This window comes from Chiloscyllium plagiosum, unplaced genomic scaffold (assembly GCF_037043375.1).
Source record: "Chiloscyllium plagiosum isolate Xiang-an unplaced genomic scaffold, Cpla_swu_hap1 HiC_scaffold_18, whole genome shotgun sequence".
Classification (NCBI taxonomy): Eukaryota; Metazoa; Chordata; class Chondrichthyes; order Orectolobiformes; family Hemiscylliidae; genus Chiloscyllium; species Chiloscyllium plagiosum.
In genome coordinates, this window is record NW_028270156.1 from 69,857,146 (window position 1) to 69,878,848 (window position 21,703).

General features: G+C 43.7%; 1 protein-coding gene across 1 annotated transcript in view; it reads right to left on the reverse strand.

The window, feature by feature from the left end:
• ldlrad3 (low density lipoprotein receptor class A domain containing 3) overlaps nt 1-12,393 on the reverse strand; it is a 63,034-nt gene extending 50,641 nt beyond the window's left edge. The window contains exons 1-3 of the mRNA XM_043706429.2: nt 12,381-12,393; nt 7,442-7,588; nt 4,231-4,356 (exon numbers count right to left, since the gene is read on the reverse strand). Coding sequence (XP_043562364.1) covers nt 4,231-4,356; nt 7,442-7,588; nt 12,381-12,393 — 286 coding nt within the window. The remainder of the gene's footprint in view (nt 1-4,230; nt 4,357-7,441; nt 7,589-12,380) is intronic.
• Between the last annotated feature and the right edge of the window lie 9,310 nt (nt 12,394-21,703).

Genomic DNA, 21,703 nt, shown 5'->3' on the forward strand with positions numbered 1-21,703 from the left:
GACACTGTGAGATTATACAGGGACTCAGGGAGATACTGTGAGTTTATACAGGGACTGAGGGAGACACTGTGAGTATATACAGGGACTGAGGGAGACACTGGGAGTTTACACAGAGACTGAGGGAGACACTGAGTTTATACAGAGACTGAGGGAGACACTGTGAGATTATACAGGCACTGAGGTAGACAGTGTGAGTTTATACATGGACTGAGGGAGACACTGTCAGTTTATACATGCACTGAGGTAGACAGTGTGAGTTTATACAGGGACTGAGGTAGACAGTGTGAGTTTGTACAGGGACTGAGGGAGACACTGTGAGTTTACACATAGACTGAGGGAGACACTGTGAGATTATACAGCGACTGAGGGAGATACTGTGAGTTTATACAGGGACTGAGGGAGACATTGTGAGTTTATACAGGGACTGTGGGAGACACTGAGTTTATACAGAGACTGAGGGAGACACTGTGAGATTATACAGGGACTGAGGTAGACAGTGTGAGTTTATACAGGGACTGAGGGAGACACAGAGTTTATACAGGCACTGAGGTAGACAGTGTGAGTTTATACAGGGACTGAGGTAGACAATGTGATTTTATACAGGGACTGAGGGAGACACAGAGTTTATACAGGGACTGAGGTAGACAGTGTGAATTTATACAGGGACTGAGGGAGACACTGTGAGTTTATATTGGGACTGAGGGAGACACTGTCAGTTTATACAGGGACTGAGGGAGACACTATGAATTTATACAGGGACTGAGGGAGACACTGAGAGTTTATACAGGGACTGAGGGAGACACTGTCAGTTTATACAGGGACTGAGGGAGATACTGTGAGTTTATACAGGGACTGAGGTAGACAGTGTGAGTTTATACAGGGACTGAGGTAGACAGTGTGAGTTTGTACAGGGACTGAGGGAGACACTGAGAGTTTACACAGGGACTGATGTAAGGGTCTCTGGGGAACATCATCATCAATGAATCTACTTTCCGTGTAACTTAGTGGAATTCACTGCTTGGCATCACTCTGCTCTATCTTCTGCAAAGGGACACTCTCTCATCCACGACCTGTCCTCCAATATGACGCCACGTTAGCGCATTGTACTTCTGTCTGACTGCCAGCAATCATTGTCTAAGTGTCAGCAAGAAACAAATGTCACGTTTTCTCAATAATTCTACTGTTCCTCAAAAACAGCTGTTACTTCACTACACAGTCTATTCTGTTGCCAAAGAGCTATTAATGCACCCTTCAGCACCGTCACATGTTTTTTTTAAAACCCTATTTATACTCAAGCTATTTCAAAATGTCACCTGAGGGCTAAGACTCCGGCTGGTACTTTATAAAGGGCTGCTGCGGAAGCACTTGCCTTTGGATCCCGGGAGCTTTTCCATGATCTGAGGGGAAGGCTGGAATCGGAATAGCTCCTGAACAGGCAGCAGCATCAGGCATGTCGGCACCATTTGTCGCCACTGCACTTGCCCTTGGATTAAAGGCTCCACTATATCACTGACAGCGCTGGTCTAATGGCAGCAATCAGACCCCAAAAGCATTTAGACACAGGGATTATCACAGTCTGGAAACCACGTTCAATGCTGCGCTCCAGTATGGTCTCCTTCTTGTCTCTGAGAGCTACAAACTGGGGAGGGTGAGGCACTGAGACAGGACCCAGACTGTCCCTTTGGTGAGCCACCGAGGCAGAGTTGAGTGCAGCTGAGGCTTGCTTCATTGATTCCTGCAGAGCAGAGCTGTGGGTGTGAGAATCACACTCATCCACATTCTCCTGTCCATACCAATCTAATGGCCCCTGGTTGAACCACAGTCCAGTTAATTGAATGCTGGACAATTGATGCCGGATAACATAGTTAACAAAGCATCGGGACCTTGCACTCTTGTTCAGATAATCCGAAATTCAGTTAATCAAATGCTGGATAATGGAGGTTCCTCTGTATTCTGTAGTTCCCATGTCTTACAGTGATTTTACACAGGAGTAACAACAATCCCTATTCTGAACAGCTTGCAAAGAAGATGATTGAAGAACCTCAGGCAAATATCTCCAGGGAGCACTGGTGAACTGTAGTATTTCATTGGCATCCAGTTCAATTGTGTGGAAATCCCAGGCTCATCGAGCAAATCTTACTCTTCTTCAAATGGGAATTTGATTGAAAGTATATTATTACTGGATGTTGTGACTCACACTATGACAGCAACTGGGTCTATTTTAGAATATTATCCATCTAATTTCAAGGTTTGTATTCAAGGATAATCAGAGCTGAACACCGAAAACTCCCTTTCGCAAACATCAGAGGAACCTCACGTTAGGAATCACAGGGGAACTAGCAAAAGAACCAGAGGGAAGATGAAGACAATTTTATCTTTTGTGATCTAGAATTCACCATCACAAAGAGAATCGGATAAATAATAGAAGAGGGAAATTGTCAGATGTAGGGGAAGTGAGACTTCCAGTCTGGAAAGCTGGAGCACAGGACCAGCATTAGGAAAGTTGGGCTGAATGGCCTCCTACTCGGCTGCATTATTGTGTGTCAAACGAGGAGCTTCTCCTGGTTTCTGGAGCTTAATGACTCTCTTTCTCTGCTAGCACTCAACGGTGTTTGGGTGGGGCAAGGGAGGTCAGGAGTCAGGGAGGAGTGGAGGCCATCAGATGGCATGCAGGGTCATGGCTTTGAGGGGTCGCGGAGGTCAGAGGCACACTGATGACTTCACCGCCATTAACATCACAACAGAAAAGCCCTGAAGCTCCTTCTCCATAAAACAAGGAAACTGCTTGAACGTGCCGCTGCCGGAAAATTTTATCAAATGATGGCACAGACAGATGATTGCATGTTGTCAGAAACGATTAGATATGGCGCTTTCGTAACTTTAACCTTTACCCGGGCTGCACAAACAGCAACGTCCTGTGCTAGGAGCAACAGAATAAGCAGAGTTTCAAGTGTTAAGATAATAGTTCTAGCCCATTTGGACTCAGTTCTGGTAAAGACAGGCTTTCCTCTCTGAACAAGAGTTCTTAGAGGAATTCTTGTTAACTATTAGTGCGCACACTTTGTTCAAATGCTCCCCAGTGCCTGTATAGGTTTCTGAACGCTGCTGAACCAGATGATGTAAGGTACTTCGGTAGGGAGATGGATTAATGTACTGAGTGCTGTTGCATACCCCTGCAGTAAGTAAAGTTGTAAGGGAAGTTGTGGTAACCACAGTGATATGTAAGTCAGTCCATATGAAACGTGCTCCTGTGGTCAAATTAAAGTAGTCCGTCTCAGTGTTGCATGGAGTTTCTACGATTAACATGTTTCATAACACAAGATATCATGATGTGGCACTGTCACCACCACTGATGGTGATCTCTCCACCACCGTCACCTCTTGGAGGTATCAGAATGATCAAATGTCTTTGAGGAATCAGACCTGCTAATAACCTTTCTAAACGTTAGAAGGTGGTGAAGGGACTGTCATTCCCTGGAAAGATGCACACAGAGAGGGCACGTCCGAGCAGTGAATGGTGGCAGACTAGAGGAAGAATTGGAACAGACATAAACAATGGAGGGAGTAGATAGTGCGGATTGCCTGGCTATACAGTCAAAGGCTGTTCTCATGAGGACACATTTAGCCTTCCCAAACAAATTCCTCTAAGGCTTTTCTGGATTTTGCACCAACTTATTCAAGTTCCTGGCCCTCTTAACTGTTCTGCAGGGGTAGCCTGAAGAGGTTAACTTGCACGGAGATGCCCAGAATTCTGTGGAATGTACTGGGAAAACCGTCACCAGTCCTCCAATACTGTTCCGGGAGACTCCAGGAATCGAAAAGCAATCTCCCGGACACTATTGCGATAAACTGGGAGAGGAAAGTCAGACAGGGAATAAAATCAACTTAGTTACTTTTTCAAAAAAATAACACATGCTTTCTTCGAACAGTTAGTTGTACAAAAATGATCCAAAACGAAAAGAGATGGCTTTTTAGAACAGGAGGGCAGTTGCAGGTGGAAGGTCGTGCGATAAGCCTTTTGGGAATACTTCCAACTGGAGTTAGTGACCGTAAATAATAGATTCATGGTGCTACAAAGAGTGAGGCGGATTACAAACTCTTAAGGAAAAGATAAAAAGCTTTAAATAGGTTATGTATCGAAAGCAAAGTGCGAAACCTGTTCGAACTGAAGCTGACTAAAGTTTGCCCCCGTTCTTTCTCAGCATATTGCAATGATGATTAAAGCACTTACTGCAGTTCTCCTCATCACTACCATCTGGACAATCCTCAAATCCATTACAACGGAAACGCCCAATGATACAATGGACGCCACTTGCACAGGGGAAGAAGGTTGGTGCACACTTGGATTTTACTTTTGCTGTAAGGGAGAAGAGGAGATAAGATCAGAGGAAAGTCCAGGAAAGGCAACAAAAGGAAACTCATTTATCCAAACATTAAAAACAAAAGGATCTGACAGCTTGGAGTCTGAACTCCAGGAGCCCTGTGAAATCCAGATCAACTCTGCTCACTGACCCATAGCAACGCGAATCACAAGCGGGAAGATCAACAGCTGCCCTCACATTTAGAAACACGGGTTTGGTTTGTCAGTTAATAAATCTGCCCATCCCTCTGCACTCACTGCCTCTCTCAACAGATGGTGTCTGGGAATGGGAGGGTTCGGAGACACCGGCTTTTAACTCTTTACATGCCGAATTCCCTCCAGTCATTTTCAAAAATCTTTCTTCTGCAAAGTTGCAATGATGACCGAATCAGCAGACACTTGGCTGCTGGAAATACAATGTCAGCAAAATGAAGGAGCTGGTCATTGACATCAGGAAGCGGGGTGGAGGGTACGGCCCTGTGAGCATCAATGGTGGAGATGGCCGACAGGGTCAGCTTCCTGGGAGTGGTGATCACCAACAATTTATCCTGGTCTGTCCACATTGACAGAATGGTCAAGAAAGTGTAACAACGGCTCTATTATCTCAGGAAGCTAAGGAAATTTGGCATGTCCACAATGACTCTTACCAATTTTTACAGATGCACCATGGAAAGCAGCCTATCTCCTATGCAGAGGGATGGGCAGATTTATTAACTGACAGACTAAGCCCGTGTTTCTAAATGTGAGGGCAGCTGTTGATCTTCCCCCTTGTGATTCGTGTTGCTATGGGTCAGTGAGCAGAGTCAATCTGGATTTCACAGGGCTCCAAGAACGTGGTATGGCAACTGTTTTTCCCAAGATCATAAAACACTACAGAGAGTCGTCAATACAGCCCAGCCCAACACGCAAACCAGCCATTGACTCCATCTCTACCTCCTGCTGACTTGGGAAAGCAACCAACTTAATCAAAGACCCCTCCCACCCCCGGTATACTCTCTTCCATCGGGCAGAAAATATAAAAGTTTGTATACACATTTAAACAGATTCAAGGACAGTTTCTTCCCTGCTGTTATCAAACTTTTGAATAGACCTCTCAAATGTTAATGTTGATCTCTCTCTCTCTCTCTGCACCTTCTCTATGGCTGTAACATTAAAAACAAAAGTGCTACCCTGGTGCACTTGGAATGGAATAATCTGTCTGCAAGCATGCAAAGCAAAACTTTTCACTGTATCTCGGTACATGTGACAACAATGAATCAAATCAAGCATTACGAGTGACCCTGGGAAAAGGTAGTGTAATCACAGGGCTTAAGTTGGGGATTTTAGTTAACCCTGCAGCGTTGTACTGTAGGAGTGCAGCACTACTGGAGGTACTGGCTGAAATGCTCCAGTCTCTGGATTGTTGGAGATCTCACACTGGAATGCCTCGGGCAGTTTGAACTTATGACAGGAAAGTCCCCAGGACTCTCCGCAAAAACCTCCAATTCCTCAGGCAGTTCCGTGATGCCCAACTGGATAGTTATTCATGGAATGTCGGCAGAGGAATCCTGGGATATGGATCTTACAGTCCCAGAGGTGGGAAAGTAAATTGAATCAGTGGCATGTTGGTACCCAGAACTCTGATCTCTTCCTGCCTCTAGCTGGATTCAATTCTGGGTAGGAAGGCTAAAATGATGACCTCTCACCATGCTGCAAATAGACATTTGGAGTGGTGAATTAATTACCACCTCAAGGCCAGAACATATGAACGTATACACTAAGAGTAACAAGAGGCCATTTGGCCCCCAAATGCTATAAGATCATGACTGATTTCCCACGGTCTTGACAGCATATTTCATCCTACCTTCAATAAGCTATGACTGCTCTGTTAGTCACAAATCTAACAAGCTCCACCTTCTAAATATTTAATAGCCCTTCTTCCACTGCTTTCTAGGCAAAAGAATTTCACAGGCTCTCAACCTTCTGAAAGAAATTTCCTATCATGTCCAAAAGAAGGAGACCCCTTTAAAAAAAACTGCTTCCTTTAGTTTTAGTCTCACCTACAAGGGGAAACATCCTTTCAGCATGTCTCCCGTCAACTCCCGTTAGGCTCTTTTGTGGTTCAATGAGAACCGTCTTTCATCATTCTGAACACCCACGGATATAGGTCCAACCTGTCTACTCTTCTGAACTGACAGTAAAGCTCCCTCTGCATTAAATACTCACAGGATCAGAGAGAGAATGGGGTTAGATACACAGCAAAGCTCTCTCTACACATTCTGCATTAGACACTCCCAGGACAGGGACAGGATAGAGTTAGCTACATAGTAAAGCTCCCTCTGCGTGCTCCGCATCAAAACTCCCAGGGCAGGGACAGCATGAGTTAGTTACAGAGTAAAGCTCCCTGACACTATCCCATTCAAACACTCCCAGGGACAGGGATAGCACGAGTTGAGAAACACAGTAAAACTCCCTCTACACTCTCTGCATCAAACACTCTCGGGACAGATAGAGCAAGTGGTAGCCCAGCTTGTTTAATCTTCTTTCATAAGGGAAAGGGTCAGTACAATCACATAATAAATGAGTGTGGATAGGCAGTCAGCTGGGGGCAAGGATTCCCTTAATCTACACAAAATCCCAGGATTCTCTTCATGCTGCTGGGCTGGTTGAGAGAAACTTAGAATCCAGAAATGGAAGAAGACAGGATAGCATTTGTGCATCACTTTCCAGACCTCTCAAAATCCTGGGGCAGTTTCCAGCCAGAGCAGTCGTGCTCGAGTGTAGCTGATTTAATGTAGGTGTGTAAAAGCTGGTTAAAAGATAAATCTGACACACTGGATACATCAAGTCAGGAAAGGTGCAGACACAAGGCTGCCAACTCGGCATAGTCTTTCAGCAATTCATCATGTTTTCTGGAACACTAACATATCTGGACATTCAGTAATTTATCGCCAATCTGCTTTCAGCCTTGAATTGATGTGTGACTGATTGCCAGGGCCGTCACACATGACTGGGCAGCCGTGAGGTAACATGGGTTTTAGATCACTCACAGAAAGGACCTGGAACAGGAGCTGTCTAAGATAAACAGTGAACTATCACTCACGACATTCCTTTTCATCGCTCTTGTCAAAGCAGTCCGGCAGGCCATCACACTGCCAGGCGCCAGGAATGCACTTGCCGTTGCTGCAGATGAAGTTCCCAGGAATGTTACACTCGTTGGTGAAGTTGTTCCCAGGCAGGAGCTGGCTTTCTGTTCAAAAGACAGAACACAAGAGAGAAGCCCTGTCAATACAGCTGAGTACATAAAGCCCCATCTACAGCATTATCATGGCATAAGTGTGCATGTGCAATGGATCTGCACATGGATATATATTTATGCCACTGTGTGTTGTCTCTGTTATGGTGCTTCTCTCTGCATGCAACTAGGTGTCTATCTGCATGTGACTATGAATGCTATTGTGTGTAATGAGAACAAACAGCTGGAGAAACTCTGCGGGTCTGGCAGCATCGATGGATGCTAACTTCAAGTTCAGTGACTCTTCTTCAGACACGTTTCTGTTTGTGCATACCCGAACATCTATTCTGGTTCATTCAAGTCACTGCAAGTGCATCAGCTATTCGCGTTGTTATCCCTGCAATGCTCAGAGTCTGATCTTTCAGTTGAAGATTTCTGCAGCTCATGATGTCTTGAACATGGGTTGTTGGAGGATTTGCCTGATGCAGCTTGGGTAAGCTTGAGTCAGAAATGTCTGTCACTTTGTACGCTGTCAGCAGTCGTTAATGGAGTAACAATCGTGTTTAGTCTACTGAGGTAGGAAACATCAGCGTGAACCTATTAAACCCAGTATTTTCAATGGTATTCGTCTTCACTTGCCTTTTACTTATGCAACTTGGGTCTCAAGATTTTGTTTGATGACATCAGTATGAAGTGTTGAGGAACAGGTATAAACCACTCCGCCCATTCAGTCTATCCCACAATTCTAGACCATGGCTGATCATTTTCTACAATTCCTTGTACTGTCTCCATACTCCTTGATGGCATCAGTCTCCAGAACGTATCGACTTCTGTCTTGAACCTGCTCATAGTTCTCTCGGGGAGAAATTTACAAAGATTCACTACTCTCTGAATAAAGAAATTCCTCCTCATCTCAGTCTATCCTTACTCTGAGATTGCAACTGGTGGTTTTAGAGTCACCAATCTGGGGTATCATCAAATCCTTGTCTACCTTGTCAGAGCTTTGTTATTTTCAATGGGATAATTCCTACTGACCTATAGTGTATTTCCAACAGCTTCCTAATTTAATTTCACATTTTACATACCTCCAGCTTTTCATCTGCAAAAAGTGAATTTCAAAGAGCCTGTTTTTAATTTGGAAGACTGTCTGAAATGTGAGTCGGATCAGTGTGTTCAACACATGGGTACGAACCCATTGAATAACTTGTACTTTTGTCTCTAACGCTTTGAATCTGGGCAGAGATAGCAGAATATCAACAAAGTATCGTTGAAAATTAAAATAAGCTGATAACCACATCAGCATTCAAAGGTTTGTTTTCCAGAAACCTCTTTCCAATTGTTCACTCTGAGACAAGCAGAGGATGAGAGAATCTGATTTCAGAATTCCCCCAAAGGGACGCACAGCTCAAAAGAATTAGCTCACTGTCTCACAGTCTGGTAATCAATATTACATCTTCTGTCACCTACAGAGAGTTGACAATTAACAGTCACTAAATAGACTGAGCCATGACGATTAGTGTGCACAACAGATGAAGGTACTCCTGCTGGGAAATCTGTTTCCAGTTGGCAGGACACATGCAAAAGTAGTCACTAGCTAATTAGCTATCAAAGTCCCATTAAAAATAGAAAGCCTTTTAGGATTTCAGATCCAGCTTACAAATGATAACTTTAGTCAAAATACTTAGAGTTGTAGTCATACAGCATAGATAAAGACTCATCCGCGCTGAGCTGATATCTCAATTTGACCTAGTCCCATTTGCCAGCATTTGGCCCATATCCCTCCAAACCCTTCCTATTCATATACCCATCCAGATGCCTTTTAAATGTTGTAATTGTACCAGCCTCCACCACTTCCTTCGGTAGCTCGTTCCACGTAACGCACCACCCTCTGCATGAAAAAGTTACCTCTTAGCACCTTTTTAAATCTTTCCCCTCTAAACTATCCCTTCTTGTTCTGGACTCCCCCACCCTGGTAAAAAGACCTTGGCCATTCACCCTATCCAAGCTCATCATGATTTTAGAGACCTCTATAAGGTCACTCCTTCACTTAAATTTACATCATATCATTCACACACTCAGGAGCTCCCAATGACCTTCATGACCAACGAAGCACTTCTAGAGAGATATTGCTGATGTCATATCGACTTTGGATGAGAAGAAACATGTTTTTTTTCCCCTGGATTTGTGCAAATGTAGGACAGATTCCCAGCTAAATATCTCGGTGCATGTGATACTCCTACTTGGAGAGAGATAGAGATAACTCCCAACTTGCTTTAACCAGGCTCAATCATCATGTATAATCCATTCCCATGTTATTTAATGTGAACTCAGAGACTTATAGGATCACAGAATTCCAACAGTGTGGAAGCAGACCATTTGGCCTATCAAGTCCACATTGACTCTCTTAAGAGCAGTCCACCCAGACCTCCCCTTACCCTATAACCCTGCGTTTCATGGCTAATCCACCTAGCCTACTCAACTCTGGACACCATGGGCAATTTCCCACTGCCAATTCATCAAACCTGTATCTTTGTACTGTGGGATAAACCAGAGCACCCGGAGGAAACCCACGCAGACACGGGGAGATCGTGCAAACTCCACAGAGACAGTCGCCTGAGGTTGGTTTCAAACCCAGGTGCCTGGTGCTGTGAGACAGCCGTGCTAACCACTGAGCCACCGTGCTGCCCAGAAACTTAGTAATCTAAGCATCAACAGAAGCTGAAAGAACATTGATGTAATAAAGGCCAAATTTAAACTGTATTTTTGCTGGGAATAAAATACAAATGGATCTTCGCAGATGAAGACAAGGTACTGTCTTCACAATGCAGTGAGAATATGTTTCAACTCATTAAATGCTAAATCTTCAACCCAGATTGATACAGCACGTCTCATGACTATATGACTCAGTACTTGAAACCTCAAGGGTTTCCACAATCTGATGCTATCACATATTCTGCCAGTATTATCCAATATTGTGTGACAGGATTCTGCGTAATTCCTGTCCACTCTAAAAAAGAGGTCAATAGCAAACAGGAAAATTTAATCCACACTAGGGGCTGTACTGAGTTCTATAATAATAGCTGATACTGAAACACATAGGAAATAGTGACAACAGGGTCTGGTGATGCAAGTACAGAATCGGGCTGCCTTAAATACCTCCCGTCATATCCTGGAATCTGAGATACTCACACAAGTGAGCACAGAGACTGGCCTCAGGTAGTTAGCATGTGCTCCTCATATCATGGCACCATTGAGGGACTCGGCTGAAAATTATTTGAGGAAACTGGAACTTCCAAATATTAAAGAATAATTAATTATGCAGTGATACAGGTTACCAGGAAAGTGCACATCCATTGTCAGAGGAAGGGTAGTTCTGCACAATTTAATTACCACGCACAGCAACCTTCACTCTCGACTCTCAATTACTATTCTCAAATTACCAATTCCAACTCTCATCTATTTAATTACTAATTACATTCCATACAGAGTTCAAACTAGACACACTATAAGAAGCAATTACAGACTCAACCCTCCCATCTATTCAAATTGAGACCCAGTTTCTTCCTTTATTCTCAATACACACCCAGCTCCGTCTATTCTAATTACAGACCACCTTCTCCCTCTATTCTAATTACAGACCACCTCCTCCCTCTATTCTAATTACAGACCCAGCTCCTCCCTCTATTCTAAATACAGACCCAGCTCCTCCCTTCATCCTAAATAAAAACCCACCTCCTCACTCTCTTCTAATTACCGACCCACCTCCTCCCTCTATTCGATTACAGACCCAGCTCCTCCCTCTATTCCAAATACAAACCCAGCTCCTCCCTCTATTCTAATTACAGACCCAGCTCCTCCCTCTATTCTAATTACAGACCCAGCTCCTCCCTCTATTCTAATTACAGACCCAGCTCCTCCCTCTATTCCAAATACAAACCCAGCTCCTCCCTCTATTCTAATTACAGACCCAGCTCCTCCCTCTATTCTGAATACAAACCCAGCTCCTCCCTCTATTCTAATTACAGACCCAGCTCCTCCCTCTATTCTGAATACAAACCCAGCTCCTCCCTCTATTCTAATTACCGACCCACCTCCTCCCTCTATTCAATTACAGACCCAGCTCCTCCCTCTATTCCAAATACAAACCCAGCTCCTAATTGAATAAAGATTGGTGCACTTTGTGTCTTTCACTGTGTCTCACACCTGCACACACACACCATGGGTGCTGGGGAAAAAATAAGCACTACCGCACTTAGGTGGTAGTGTGGGGGTTAAAGGGGAAAAAAAAATGAAAAAGAAAAAAAAAAGAAAAAAAAAAGAGAGAGAAACAAAGAATAAAAAAGAAAAAAAATACAAACCCAGCTCCTCCCTCTATTCTAATTACAGACCCAGCGCCTCCCTCTATTCTAATTACAGACCCAGCTCCTCCCTCTATTCTAAATACAAACCCAGCTCCTCCCTCTATTCTAAATACAAACCCAGCTCCTCCCTCTATTCTAAATACAAACCCAGCTCCTCCCTCTATTCTAAATACAAACCCAGCGCCTCCCTCTATTCTAAATACAAACCCAGCGTCTCCCTCTATTCTAATTACCGACCCACCTCCTCCCTTTATTCTAAATACAAACCCAGCTCCTCCCTCTATTCTAATTACAGACCCACCTCCTCCCTTTATTCTAAATACAAATCCAGCTCCTCCCTCTATTCTAAATACAAACCCAGCTCCTCCCTTTACTCTAATTACAGACCGAGCTCTTCCCTGTATTCAAATTACAAAGCCAGTCCTTCCCTCTAATTACATACATACCCAGCTTCTCCATTTGTCGCAATTTCAAAGCCAGGTCCTCTCTCTATTCTAATTACAAATTCAGCTCTTCCATTTGTTCCAATTACAAACCCAGTTCTTCCCTCTATTCTAATTACAGACCGAGCCTCTCCCTCTGTTCCAATTACAAGCACAGTTCCTCCTTATATTCTAAGTTATTGCCCTGTCATAGGGTGTTGGTGCTGTTGATGTCATTTATCTACACTGGAAGTAAAAGCTGGAACCAACTCTGCCCACCATGACGACGAACAATTCCACTCAAGCTAAGGAACCCTGAAACCGCTCAGCATCCTGCTCAGTAGCCCATTTTCAACCTCTCTCGCTGCACTGCTAACCCTAAACTTAAATGACTCTTATCCACTTTCTGCCTTACTCTCACACGTCCAGGGATGGGAGACAGTGAAGCAGTGCGCTGGTGACCAACATGGAGCAAATTGCAATTCCAGGATTTAACAGCACACATTTTATAGTTCCTGTTCTTTGTTGCAACGACTGTAGTGGCCTGAGCCATTCCCTGCAGTTATGGTGGCAACAAGTGCAATTATTTAAGTACAGGCCTTGCTTCACTGTTGTCTCTCCACAGCGAGGCAGTGTTAATGTCAATGGACTGGTAATTCAGAACCCCAGGCCAATATTCAGTATTCCGGTCAATATTCAAATCCCATCATTGGAAAAAGGTGAAATCTGAGTTAAACACTTGAGTTATGGTGATCGTGTGTCAATTGTGAAACCAAATTTCAAAATCTAACTGGTTAAGGGCAAGAAATTTGCCATCTTTACCAAACATAGGATATATCCCAAGGCCTGATGGGATCTGTCCCGGGATACTGAAGGAGGCAAGGGAAGAGATGGCTGGAGCCTTGACAGAGATCTTTGTACCCCCTTTAGCCTCAGGCAAGGTCCCAGAAGGCTGGAGAATAGACAGTGTTGTTCCTTTGTTAGAGAAGGGCAACAGAGATATTCCAGGAAATTATCAGCTTGTGAGCCTTGCGTCAGTGGTAGGGAAATTATTGGAGAAGACTCTTAGGGACAAGATTTACTCGCATTTAGAAAAGAATGGACTTAGTAAGGATAGCCAGCATAAGAACATCAGAACGAGGAGCAGGAGTAGGCTGTCCGGCCCTCCAGGCCTGTCCACCATTCAATAAAATCATGGCTAATCTGTTTGTGGCCTCAGCTCCACTTAGCCGCGTTTTCACCATATCCCTTAGTTCCTTTATCTTTCAAAACCATATCTACCTTATCTTTAAAAGTGATTACTGAAGTAGTGTCAAATACTTCCTGAGCAAGGAATTGTACAGACTAACAACCCACTGGGTGAAGAAGTTCCTTCTCAGTTCAGTCCTAAATCTGCTCCCTCTAACTTTGAGGCCATGCTCTCTTGTCCTAGTTTCATCTACCAGTGGAATCATCATATCTATTTCTATTTTATCGATTCCCTTCATAATTTTATATGTTTCTATAAGATCCTGCCTCTTTCTTCTGAATTCCAATGAGTATAATTCCAGTCTACTCAGTCTCTTCTCATAAACCAACCCCCTCAACTCCGGAATCAACCTGGTGAACCTCCTCTGAATCCCTTCCAGTGCCAGTCCATCCTTTCTCAAGTTAAGGAGACCAAATTTGCACACAGTATTCCAGATGTGGCCTCACCAGCGCCTTATACAGCTGTTACATAACTTCTCTGCTTTTAAACTCAACCCCTTTCGCAATGAAGGACAAAATTCCATTTGCCTTTCTAATTACTTGTTGCACCTGCAGACCAACCTTCTGTGATTCAGGCACGAGGACACCCAGGTCCCTCTGCAAATCAACATGCTGCAACTTTTTATCCATTCAAGTAATAATCTACTTTGCTGTTACTTCTACCAAAATGTATGACTTCACATTTACCAACATTACATTCCATCTGCCAAACCTTTCCCCACTCACTCAATGTATAAATGTTCCTCTACAAAGTTTCACAGTCCTCTGCACACTTTGCTCTGCCACTCATCTGAGTGTCATCAGCAAATTTTGACATTGTATACATGGTCCCCAACTCCACATTATCTATATGGGTGGGTGGCACGGTGGTTAGCACTGTTGCCTCACAGCACCTGAGATCCGGGTTCAATTCCCGCCTCAGGCGACTGACTGTGTGGAGTTTGCACATTCTCCCCGTGTCTGCGTGTGTTTCCTCCGGGTGCTCCGGTTTCCTCCCACAGTCCAAAGATGTGCGGGTCAGGTGAATTGGCCATGCTAAATTGCCCGTAGTGTCAGGTAAGGGGTAAATGTAGGGGCATGAGTGGGTTGCGCTTCGGCGGGTCGGTGTGGACTTTTTGGGCCGAAGGGCCTGTTTCCACGCTGTAATGTAATCTAATCTATATAAATTGTAAATATTGTGGATCCAACATCGATTCCTGAAGCACATCACCAGTCACTGATTGCTTACCAGAACAGCATTCATTTATCCCCACTCTTTGCTTCCTGTCAGTCAACCAGTCCTCCATCCACACTAATACTCTATCCCTAATACCATGCATCCTTATCTTAGGCAGCAGCCTCTTGTACAGCACCTTGTCAAAGGTCTTTTGGAGATCTAGGTACACCACATTCACAGGGTTCCCATTGTCCACCTTACTTGAAATGTCTTCATAGAATTCAAAAGATTTGTGAAGCATGACCTGCCCTTCATGAACCCACGCTGCATCTATACAATGGGACAATTTCTTTCGAGATGCTCTACTATTTCTTCCTTGATAATAGACTCAAGAATCTTCCCCACTACAGAGGTTAAGCTCACTGGTCTTTAATTCACCATCTTTTGTCTACTTCCCTTTTTAAACACTGGCATCACATTTGCTATTTTCCAATCTGCTGGGACTGCCTCAGAGTCCAGTGAATTTTGGAAAATTATCACCAGTCCACCTGCTATTTCTCCCGCCATCTCTTTCGTACCCTGGGATGCATTCCATCAGGGCCAGGATACTTATCTATCCTTAGCTCCATTAGCTTACCCAACATGGGTTCTTCCATAATAATAATTGTCCTCACCTACCTTTGTCTCTTTGTCACTTACTGGCATGTTATTAGTATCCTCCACTGTCAAGACTGATGCAAAATACCTGTTCAATGCCTCAGCCATTTCATCATCTCCGATAACTAACTGCCCCTTCTCAGCCTCTAAAGGACCAACATTTACTTTAGCCACTCTTTTTCGTTTTATATATTTATAGAAAAGTTTGCTATCTGTCTTTATATCCTGTGCTAGTTTTCCCCCATACTCTACCTTACTTTTCTTTATAGCTCTTTTTGTGGCTTTCGGTTGACCTTTAAAGTTTTCCCAATCTTCTAGATTCCTGCTGTTTTGGGCCACTTTGTATGCCTTATCTTTCAGCCTGCCTTATTTCCTTAGACACCCATGGCGGGATTACCCCTCCTCTTTTAGTCCTTCCTTCTCACTGGAATAGACGTTTGCTGAGCACTTTAAAAATCACCTTCGAGGGTCCTCCACCGCTTGTCAACAGTCACACCATAAAGTCTCTGTTTCCAGTCTACGTTAGGCAGGTCCTCTCTCATTCTATCACAGCCCCCTTATTCAAGGACCTGATTTTGGATTTTACCTTCCCACTATCCAGTTGTATTTTAAATTCAACCATACTGTGATCACTCCTTCCAAGAGGATCCCTGACTATAAGGTCATTAATTATTCCTGTCTCATTGCACAGGACCAGATCTAGGATAGCTTGCTCCCTCGTTGGTTCCATTATATACTGTTCAAGAAAACTATCACGGATACACTCAACAAACTCCTCCTCAAGGCTACCCTGACCAAGCTGGTTTGACCAATCTACGTGCAGAGTAAAATCCCCCGTGATAATAGCCGTACCATTTTTGCAATCATTAGTTATTTCCTTGTTTATTGCATGCCACAATGTGATGTTATTATTTGGTGGTCTATAGACTATGCTTATCAGTGACTTTTTCTTCTTGGAATCCCTAATTTCCACCCAAATGGATTCGATCTCATGCTCCATAGAACCGATATCATCTCTCAGCACTGCCCTGATGTTGTCCTTGAATATCAGAGATACACCACCTCCCTTGCATTCCTGTCTGTCCTTTTGAGTAATCTGGTACCCCTGGATATTTAATTCCCAGTCATGACCATTCTGCACCATGTCTCTGTGATGGATACCAAATCATATTCATTCACGATGATTTGTGCCGTTAACTCATCAACCTTGTTATGAATGCCAAGAGCATTCAGGTTAAGTGCCTTTATGCTAGCTTTCTTAACATCACAATTCACAACATCTCTAATATCTCCTGAGTTATATTTCATTTTTGCTTCTTTTGTAATCTACCTTGAACCTAAACCCTCCTGCAGACATGCTAATCTGCTGCTTACCTTTTCATTTATCACCATACTTCCTGTTGCTTTCCCTTTCCTTTCCCCCTGACTCACATGTAGGAAGTCCTGGTGACCACCCGATTTATCCTTTTCACTAGAACACTGGTTCCAGATCAGTGGAGACCGTCTCATCAGTACAGATCCCCCCGGTTCCAAAACTGATGCCAATGCCCCATGAAATGGAACCCCTCTTTCCCACACCAATCCCTTAGCCATGTGTTTACTTCCCTAATTTTTTTGTCCCTATCCCAATTAGCACGTGGCTTGGGCATGGCTTTGTATGTATAAGTCTTGTCTCACAAATGTTAAGAAAGTGATGAAAATCATTGATGAGGGTAGGGCAGTGGATGTTGTCTACATGGACTTTATTAAAGTATTTGACAAAGTCCCTCATGGTCGGTTGGTGCAGTAGATTAAGTCACATGGAATCCACTGTAAGTTGGATACAAAATTGAGTTGGTTATAGAAGACAGAAGATAATTGTAGGGGGGCGTTTTTCTGACTGGAGGTCTGTGCCTAGTGGTGTTCCGCAAGGATCAGTGCTGGGACCACTGATGTTTGTAATCTGTGTATAAACAATTTGGAGGATAATGTAGATGGTCTGATTAGGAAGTTTGCAGACAAAACAAAATTGATGCTGTTATGCATAGTGAGGAATGTTGTCAAGGATACATAGATCAGCTGGAAAACTGGGTGGAGAAGTGGTAGATGGAGTTTAATCCAGATAAGTGTCAGCATTTTGGGAGGTTAAATGAAAGAGGAAAGTATGTAGTAAATGGCAGGACCCTTAGGAGGATTGATATACAGAGGGATGTTGGGGTTCAAGACCAAATCTTCCTGAAAGTAGCAACACAAGTGGATAGGGTGGTAAAGGTACTATACGGCATGCTTAGCTTTATAGGTTAAAGCATTTAATATGAAAATTGGCAAATTATGTTGTAGCGTATAAACTGTCATTAGGCCATATTTGGAATATTGTGTGCTGTTCTGATTGCCTCACTGCAGGAAGGGTATGGAGAGGGTGAAAAAGAGGTTTACCAGGAGGTTTGCCTGGATTGGAGTGTATAAGCTATAAGGAGAGGTTGGACGAACTTGGATAGTTTTTGCTAGAGCGTTGGAGGCTGACAGGCGACCAGATAGATGTATATAAAATTATGAGAGGCATGGATATGCAGAGTCTGTTTCCCAAGGTGGAAATACTAGGGGGCATAGGTTTAAGGTGAGAGGGGGAGGGGGAGGGGGAGTTTAAAGATGTGTGAGGCAGGCTTTTTTACACAGAGGGTAGTAGGTGCCTAAGAGCGCTAGGAAGGTGGTAGAAGCAGACAATAGCAACTTTTATGATGCATTTAGACAGCCACGTGAAGAGGCAGGAAATAGAGAGATATGGACCATGTGTAGGTAGATGGGATTAGCTTGGAATGACATCTGGGTTGGCACAGATCTGGTTCACTGAAGGGCTTGTTCTTTGCTGTACTGTTCTATGTCAATGCTACAGAACTTTCTCCAGCAGCATCAATTAACCCAGAGAATGCTATCCCTGAGATGGACAGGAGCTACAACAACATGAGGATACTTCAGATCCAAGCTCTGTCTCACGTGACATCATTCTGAAGTGGGAGAGGAGGAACAAGGTCCACTTTCCATTGGAAAATGGTGAAAAGTAATGATATCATCCACTGGCTGTGCTGCAGCACCTTACATTGGTATCGACATTCTCAGTCTTCACTGGAGAGAAAATTAAAATTAATTGTATTTTTCAGTTTCTCAAAATTCTATACACAAGGCTGTTTAAAAAAAAACACGCAGGATCTTATGCTTCATAAACAGAACAAGAAAGTTTGAAAACAACAAAGTTTTAAGAGGAAACCCGAAATCAGGTGAAGAGTCATAGCAGATGTGAAATGTTAACTCTGTTTTTCTCTCTCCACAGATGCTGCCAGACCTACTCAGTTTCTCCAGCACTTCCTATTTTATTTCAGATCTGCAGCATCTGCAATATTTTGTTTTTATGAGATGGGGCCACGGTCTCAGGGGATAGAGTTGGCCACGTTGGTCTGAGACAAGGAAAGGGCAGTGAACATCTGTGGGATTCTCGACTATAAAGAGGCCGTAGAGGCTAAGTTGCTAAATATATTTGAGAAATAAATGGATTTCCAGAGGCTGAAGGCATCAAGGGGAATGGGGAGATGGAATACAGTGGCGAGATGGAGGATCGGTCATGATTATGTTGAATGGCGGAGCGAGCTCAATGGGCCAAATGGCCTTTTCCTACTTTCTATGAGAACTCTCTTGTCTGCCAATTGGTTATGATCTGAAATGGACTGTATGGGAGAGAATTCAATAACCTCTATCAAGGGGGAGCTGTGTAGGTGCGTTGAAACAGAACTGAACAAAGTTAGCACATGAACAACGAATAAGCAGCGCTCTGCAGCAATCAGGGCCTGAAACCTTGCGAGCGGTGGTGAAACCGACGGGAGGTCAGCAGCAGCTGGCAAACACAGGCGGCTCTTAGCCCAGCACAGAAAGAGTAAACCCTCTTGGGAAAACCCAGCTCGGATCGTCTGCAGGCCCTGTCTAAAGAAAGGACTGTAATGTTTGACATTTTTAATTTTATTTCTCTACTTTCAAAGTAAGAAGACTGTAGTGCTGAACTTTTTGACTTATTTCTTTATTTTCTACTTCTGTAACTAAGACTTTGTACCAGGGTACCTTTGCACCTAAGATAGTGTTGTGTGTGGCGATGTTGCAAACTTTTTACTGTGCTCCTGTACTTGAGTACACGTGACAATAAAACCAAAGAGAAAATTACTGAATGGGCCCCCTTTAATTCTATGATGAGAGGACATTGAACTGAAGGGAGTCTTTAGCTTGTTGTTATCATTCCTCTGTGTTAAGACATGCAGGATTCAAGCTTCACCGATGAAACATGCCAACCCAGGAGAGCTCTGCGATCACATTTACACATTGTCGGGGTTTCCATTTCCGTCCGGACACATAGTTCGGGTGTCGCCACAGAATTGGCTTTATACCTCTTCCAAGACCGCCTTCCTGGACAACGTTTCTTACTTCACACGCCTTTCATTCAAATTTCCAATTCCAGCTCTGATCTGCTCCTTTTATTTTTAACCTTCTCCCAACCTACGGAAAGCAGCGCAAACTCTTCAACAGTTCCCTTTGCTTTGGCCGCGAGTAGATTAAAACTTACTTCTCTCATTTGAGCTCCCAAATGTCAGTCACAATCAGTGGTAAGATCAGGGTGTGCTACAGAAAACATAGACAGTATATTTCATAAAAACTTCATCAATGTGGATATTTTCAGGCATGATTATATACACTTTGCGTATCGAATGCAGAGGTGAGAGGGTTGAGATTGGGATCATTACAGTGCTGTCATTCAATGCTATTTTCATTGATATATATGCCAGCTTACCAATTGATACTTTATTCATTACAAGGATGAGGGCCACACTGGCTGGGCCAGCATTTATTGTCCATCCCTAATTGCCCAGAGTTAAGAGTCAATCACATTGCTGTGGGTCTGGAGTCACAAGGATGGCAGTTGCCTTCCCTGAAGGACATTAGTGAACCAGATGGATTTTGCCAATGATCAGCAATAGATTTCATGGTCATTGGTAGACTCTCAATTCCAGATCTTTATTGAGTTCAAATTCCACCATCTGCCATGGTAGGATTCGAACTTGGCTCTCAAGAACATTACCTGGGTCTCTAGATTAACGTCCAGTGACAATACCGCTAGACAATCGCCTCCCTAACTAATATAAGAAGGGGACATGACAGCATAGTATTGACGACACTAAAGTAGCAATCTCGAGGCTTAAACTATGTTCCGATAACAAATATTCAAATTGCACCAAGATAATTGGTGAGATTTGAATATAATAAATAAAGTCTGGAACTGAAAGCTAGTCTCAGTAATGGTGGTTCACTAAAGCTGTTGGGGAAGGATATCTGTTGTTCTGATCTGGACTGACCTTAGTCCCACAGAAATATGGTTGGCTCTTACCTGCTCTTTCCAATCATTTCAAGGAATGCAGGCAGGTGGGACTAGTTTAGTTTGGGAACATGGACTGGTTAAATCGAAGGGTCCGTTTCCATGTTGTATGACTCTATGACTCTCCATTTCTATAAAGGTTCCAGCGATTGTTCAGAGCAATGTTTGAGTTGGAAGAAAGTACTTGTTTATTAAACACCTCACTGGAACATTTTAAAGAGGTGAACGAAACCAGTTTATTTTCAATCTGCTGAACAATAGGTCTTTGGCTCTAAGAAGGCCTGCACTATGTTCATAGTGTGCACTGGCACTTGCTTCAGCTCCCAGCAGGACCTCAGCCAACTCCTCTCCTCCCCACACCCGCCAGTCTAAGCGTCGAAGAATGAGGTGGGTGGGGGGTGGCGAGGGTGTCTCTGACAGCAACCTATAAAATTTGAACAGGATTAGGCAGGAAGGATGTTCCCAATGACCGGGGAGTCCAGAACCAGGGGTCACAGTCTAAGGATATGTGAGAGGCCATTTAGGATTGAGATGAGGAGCAACTTCTTCACCCAGAGGGTGGTGAACCTTTGGAATTCCCAGCGACAGGTAGCAGTTGAGGCCAAAACATTGGAAGTTTTCAAAAAGGAGTTGGATGTATTTCTTAACGGATTGCAGGGTATGGAGACAAAGCAGGTACAGGGGACTAAATTGGATGATCAGCCATGCTGATATTGAATGGCAGAACACACTCAAAGGGCTGAGTGGTCTCCTCCTGCTCCTATTTATTATGTGGCTAAGTTTCTTGGTGGGCAACTCTATCACATGGCCCATCTCTGTCCCTGGCTCAAGCCTTCTGCTTTTAAACACTGAGGAGAAAGTGAGGTCTGCAGATGCTGGAGATCAAAGTTGAAACTT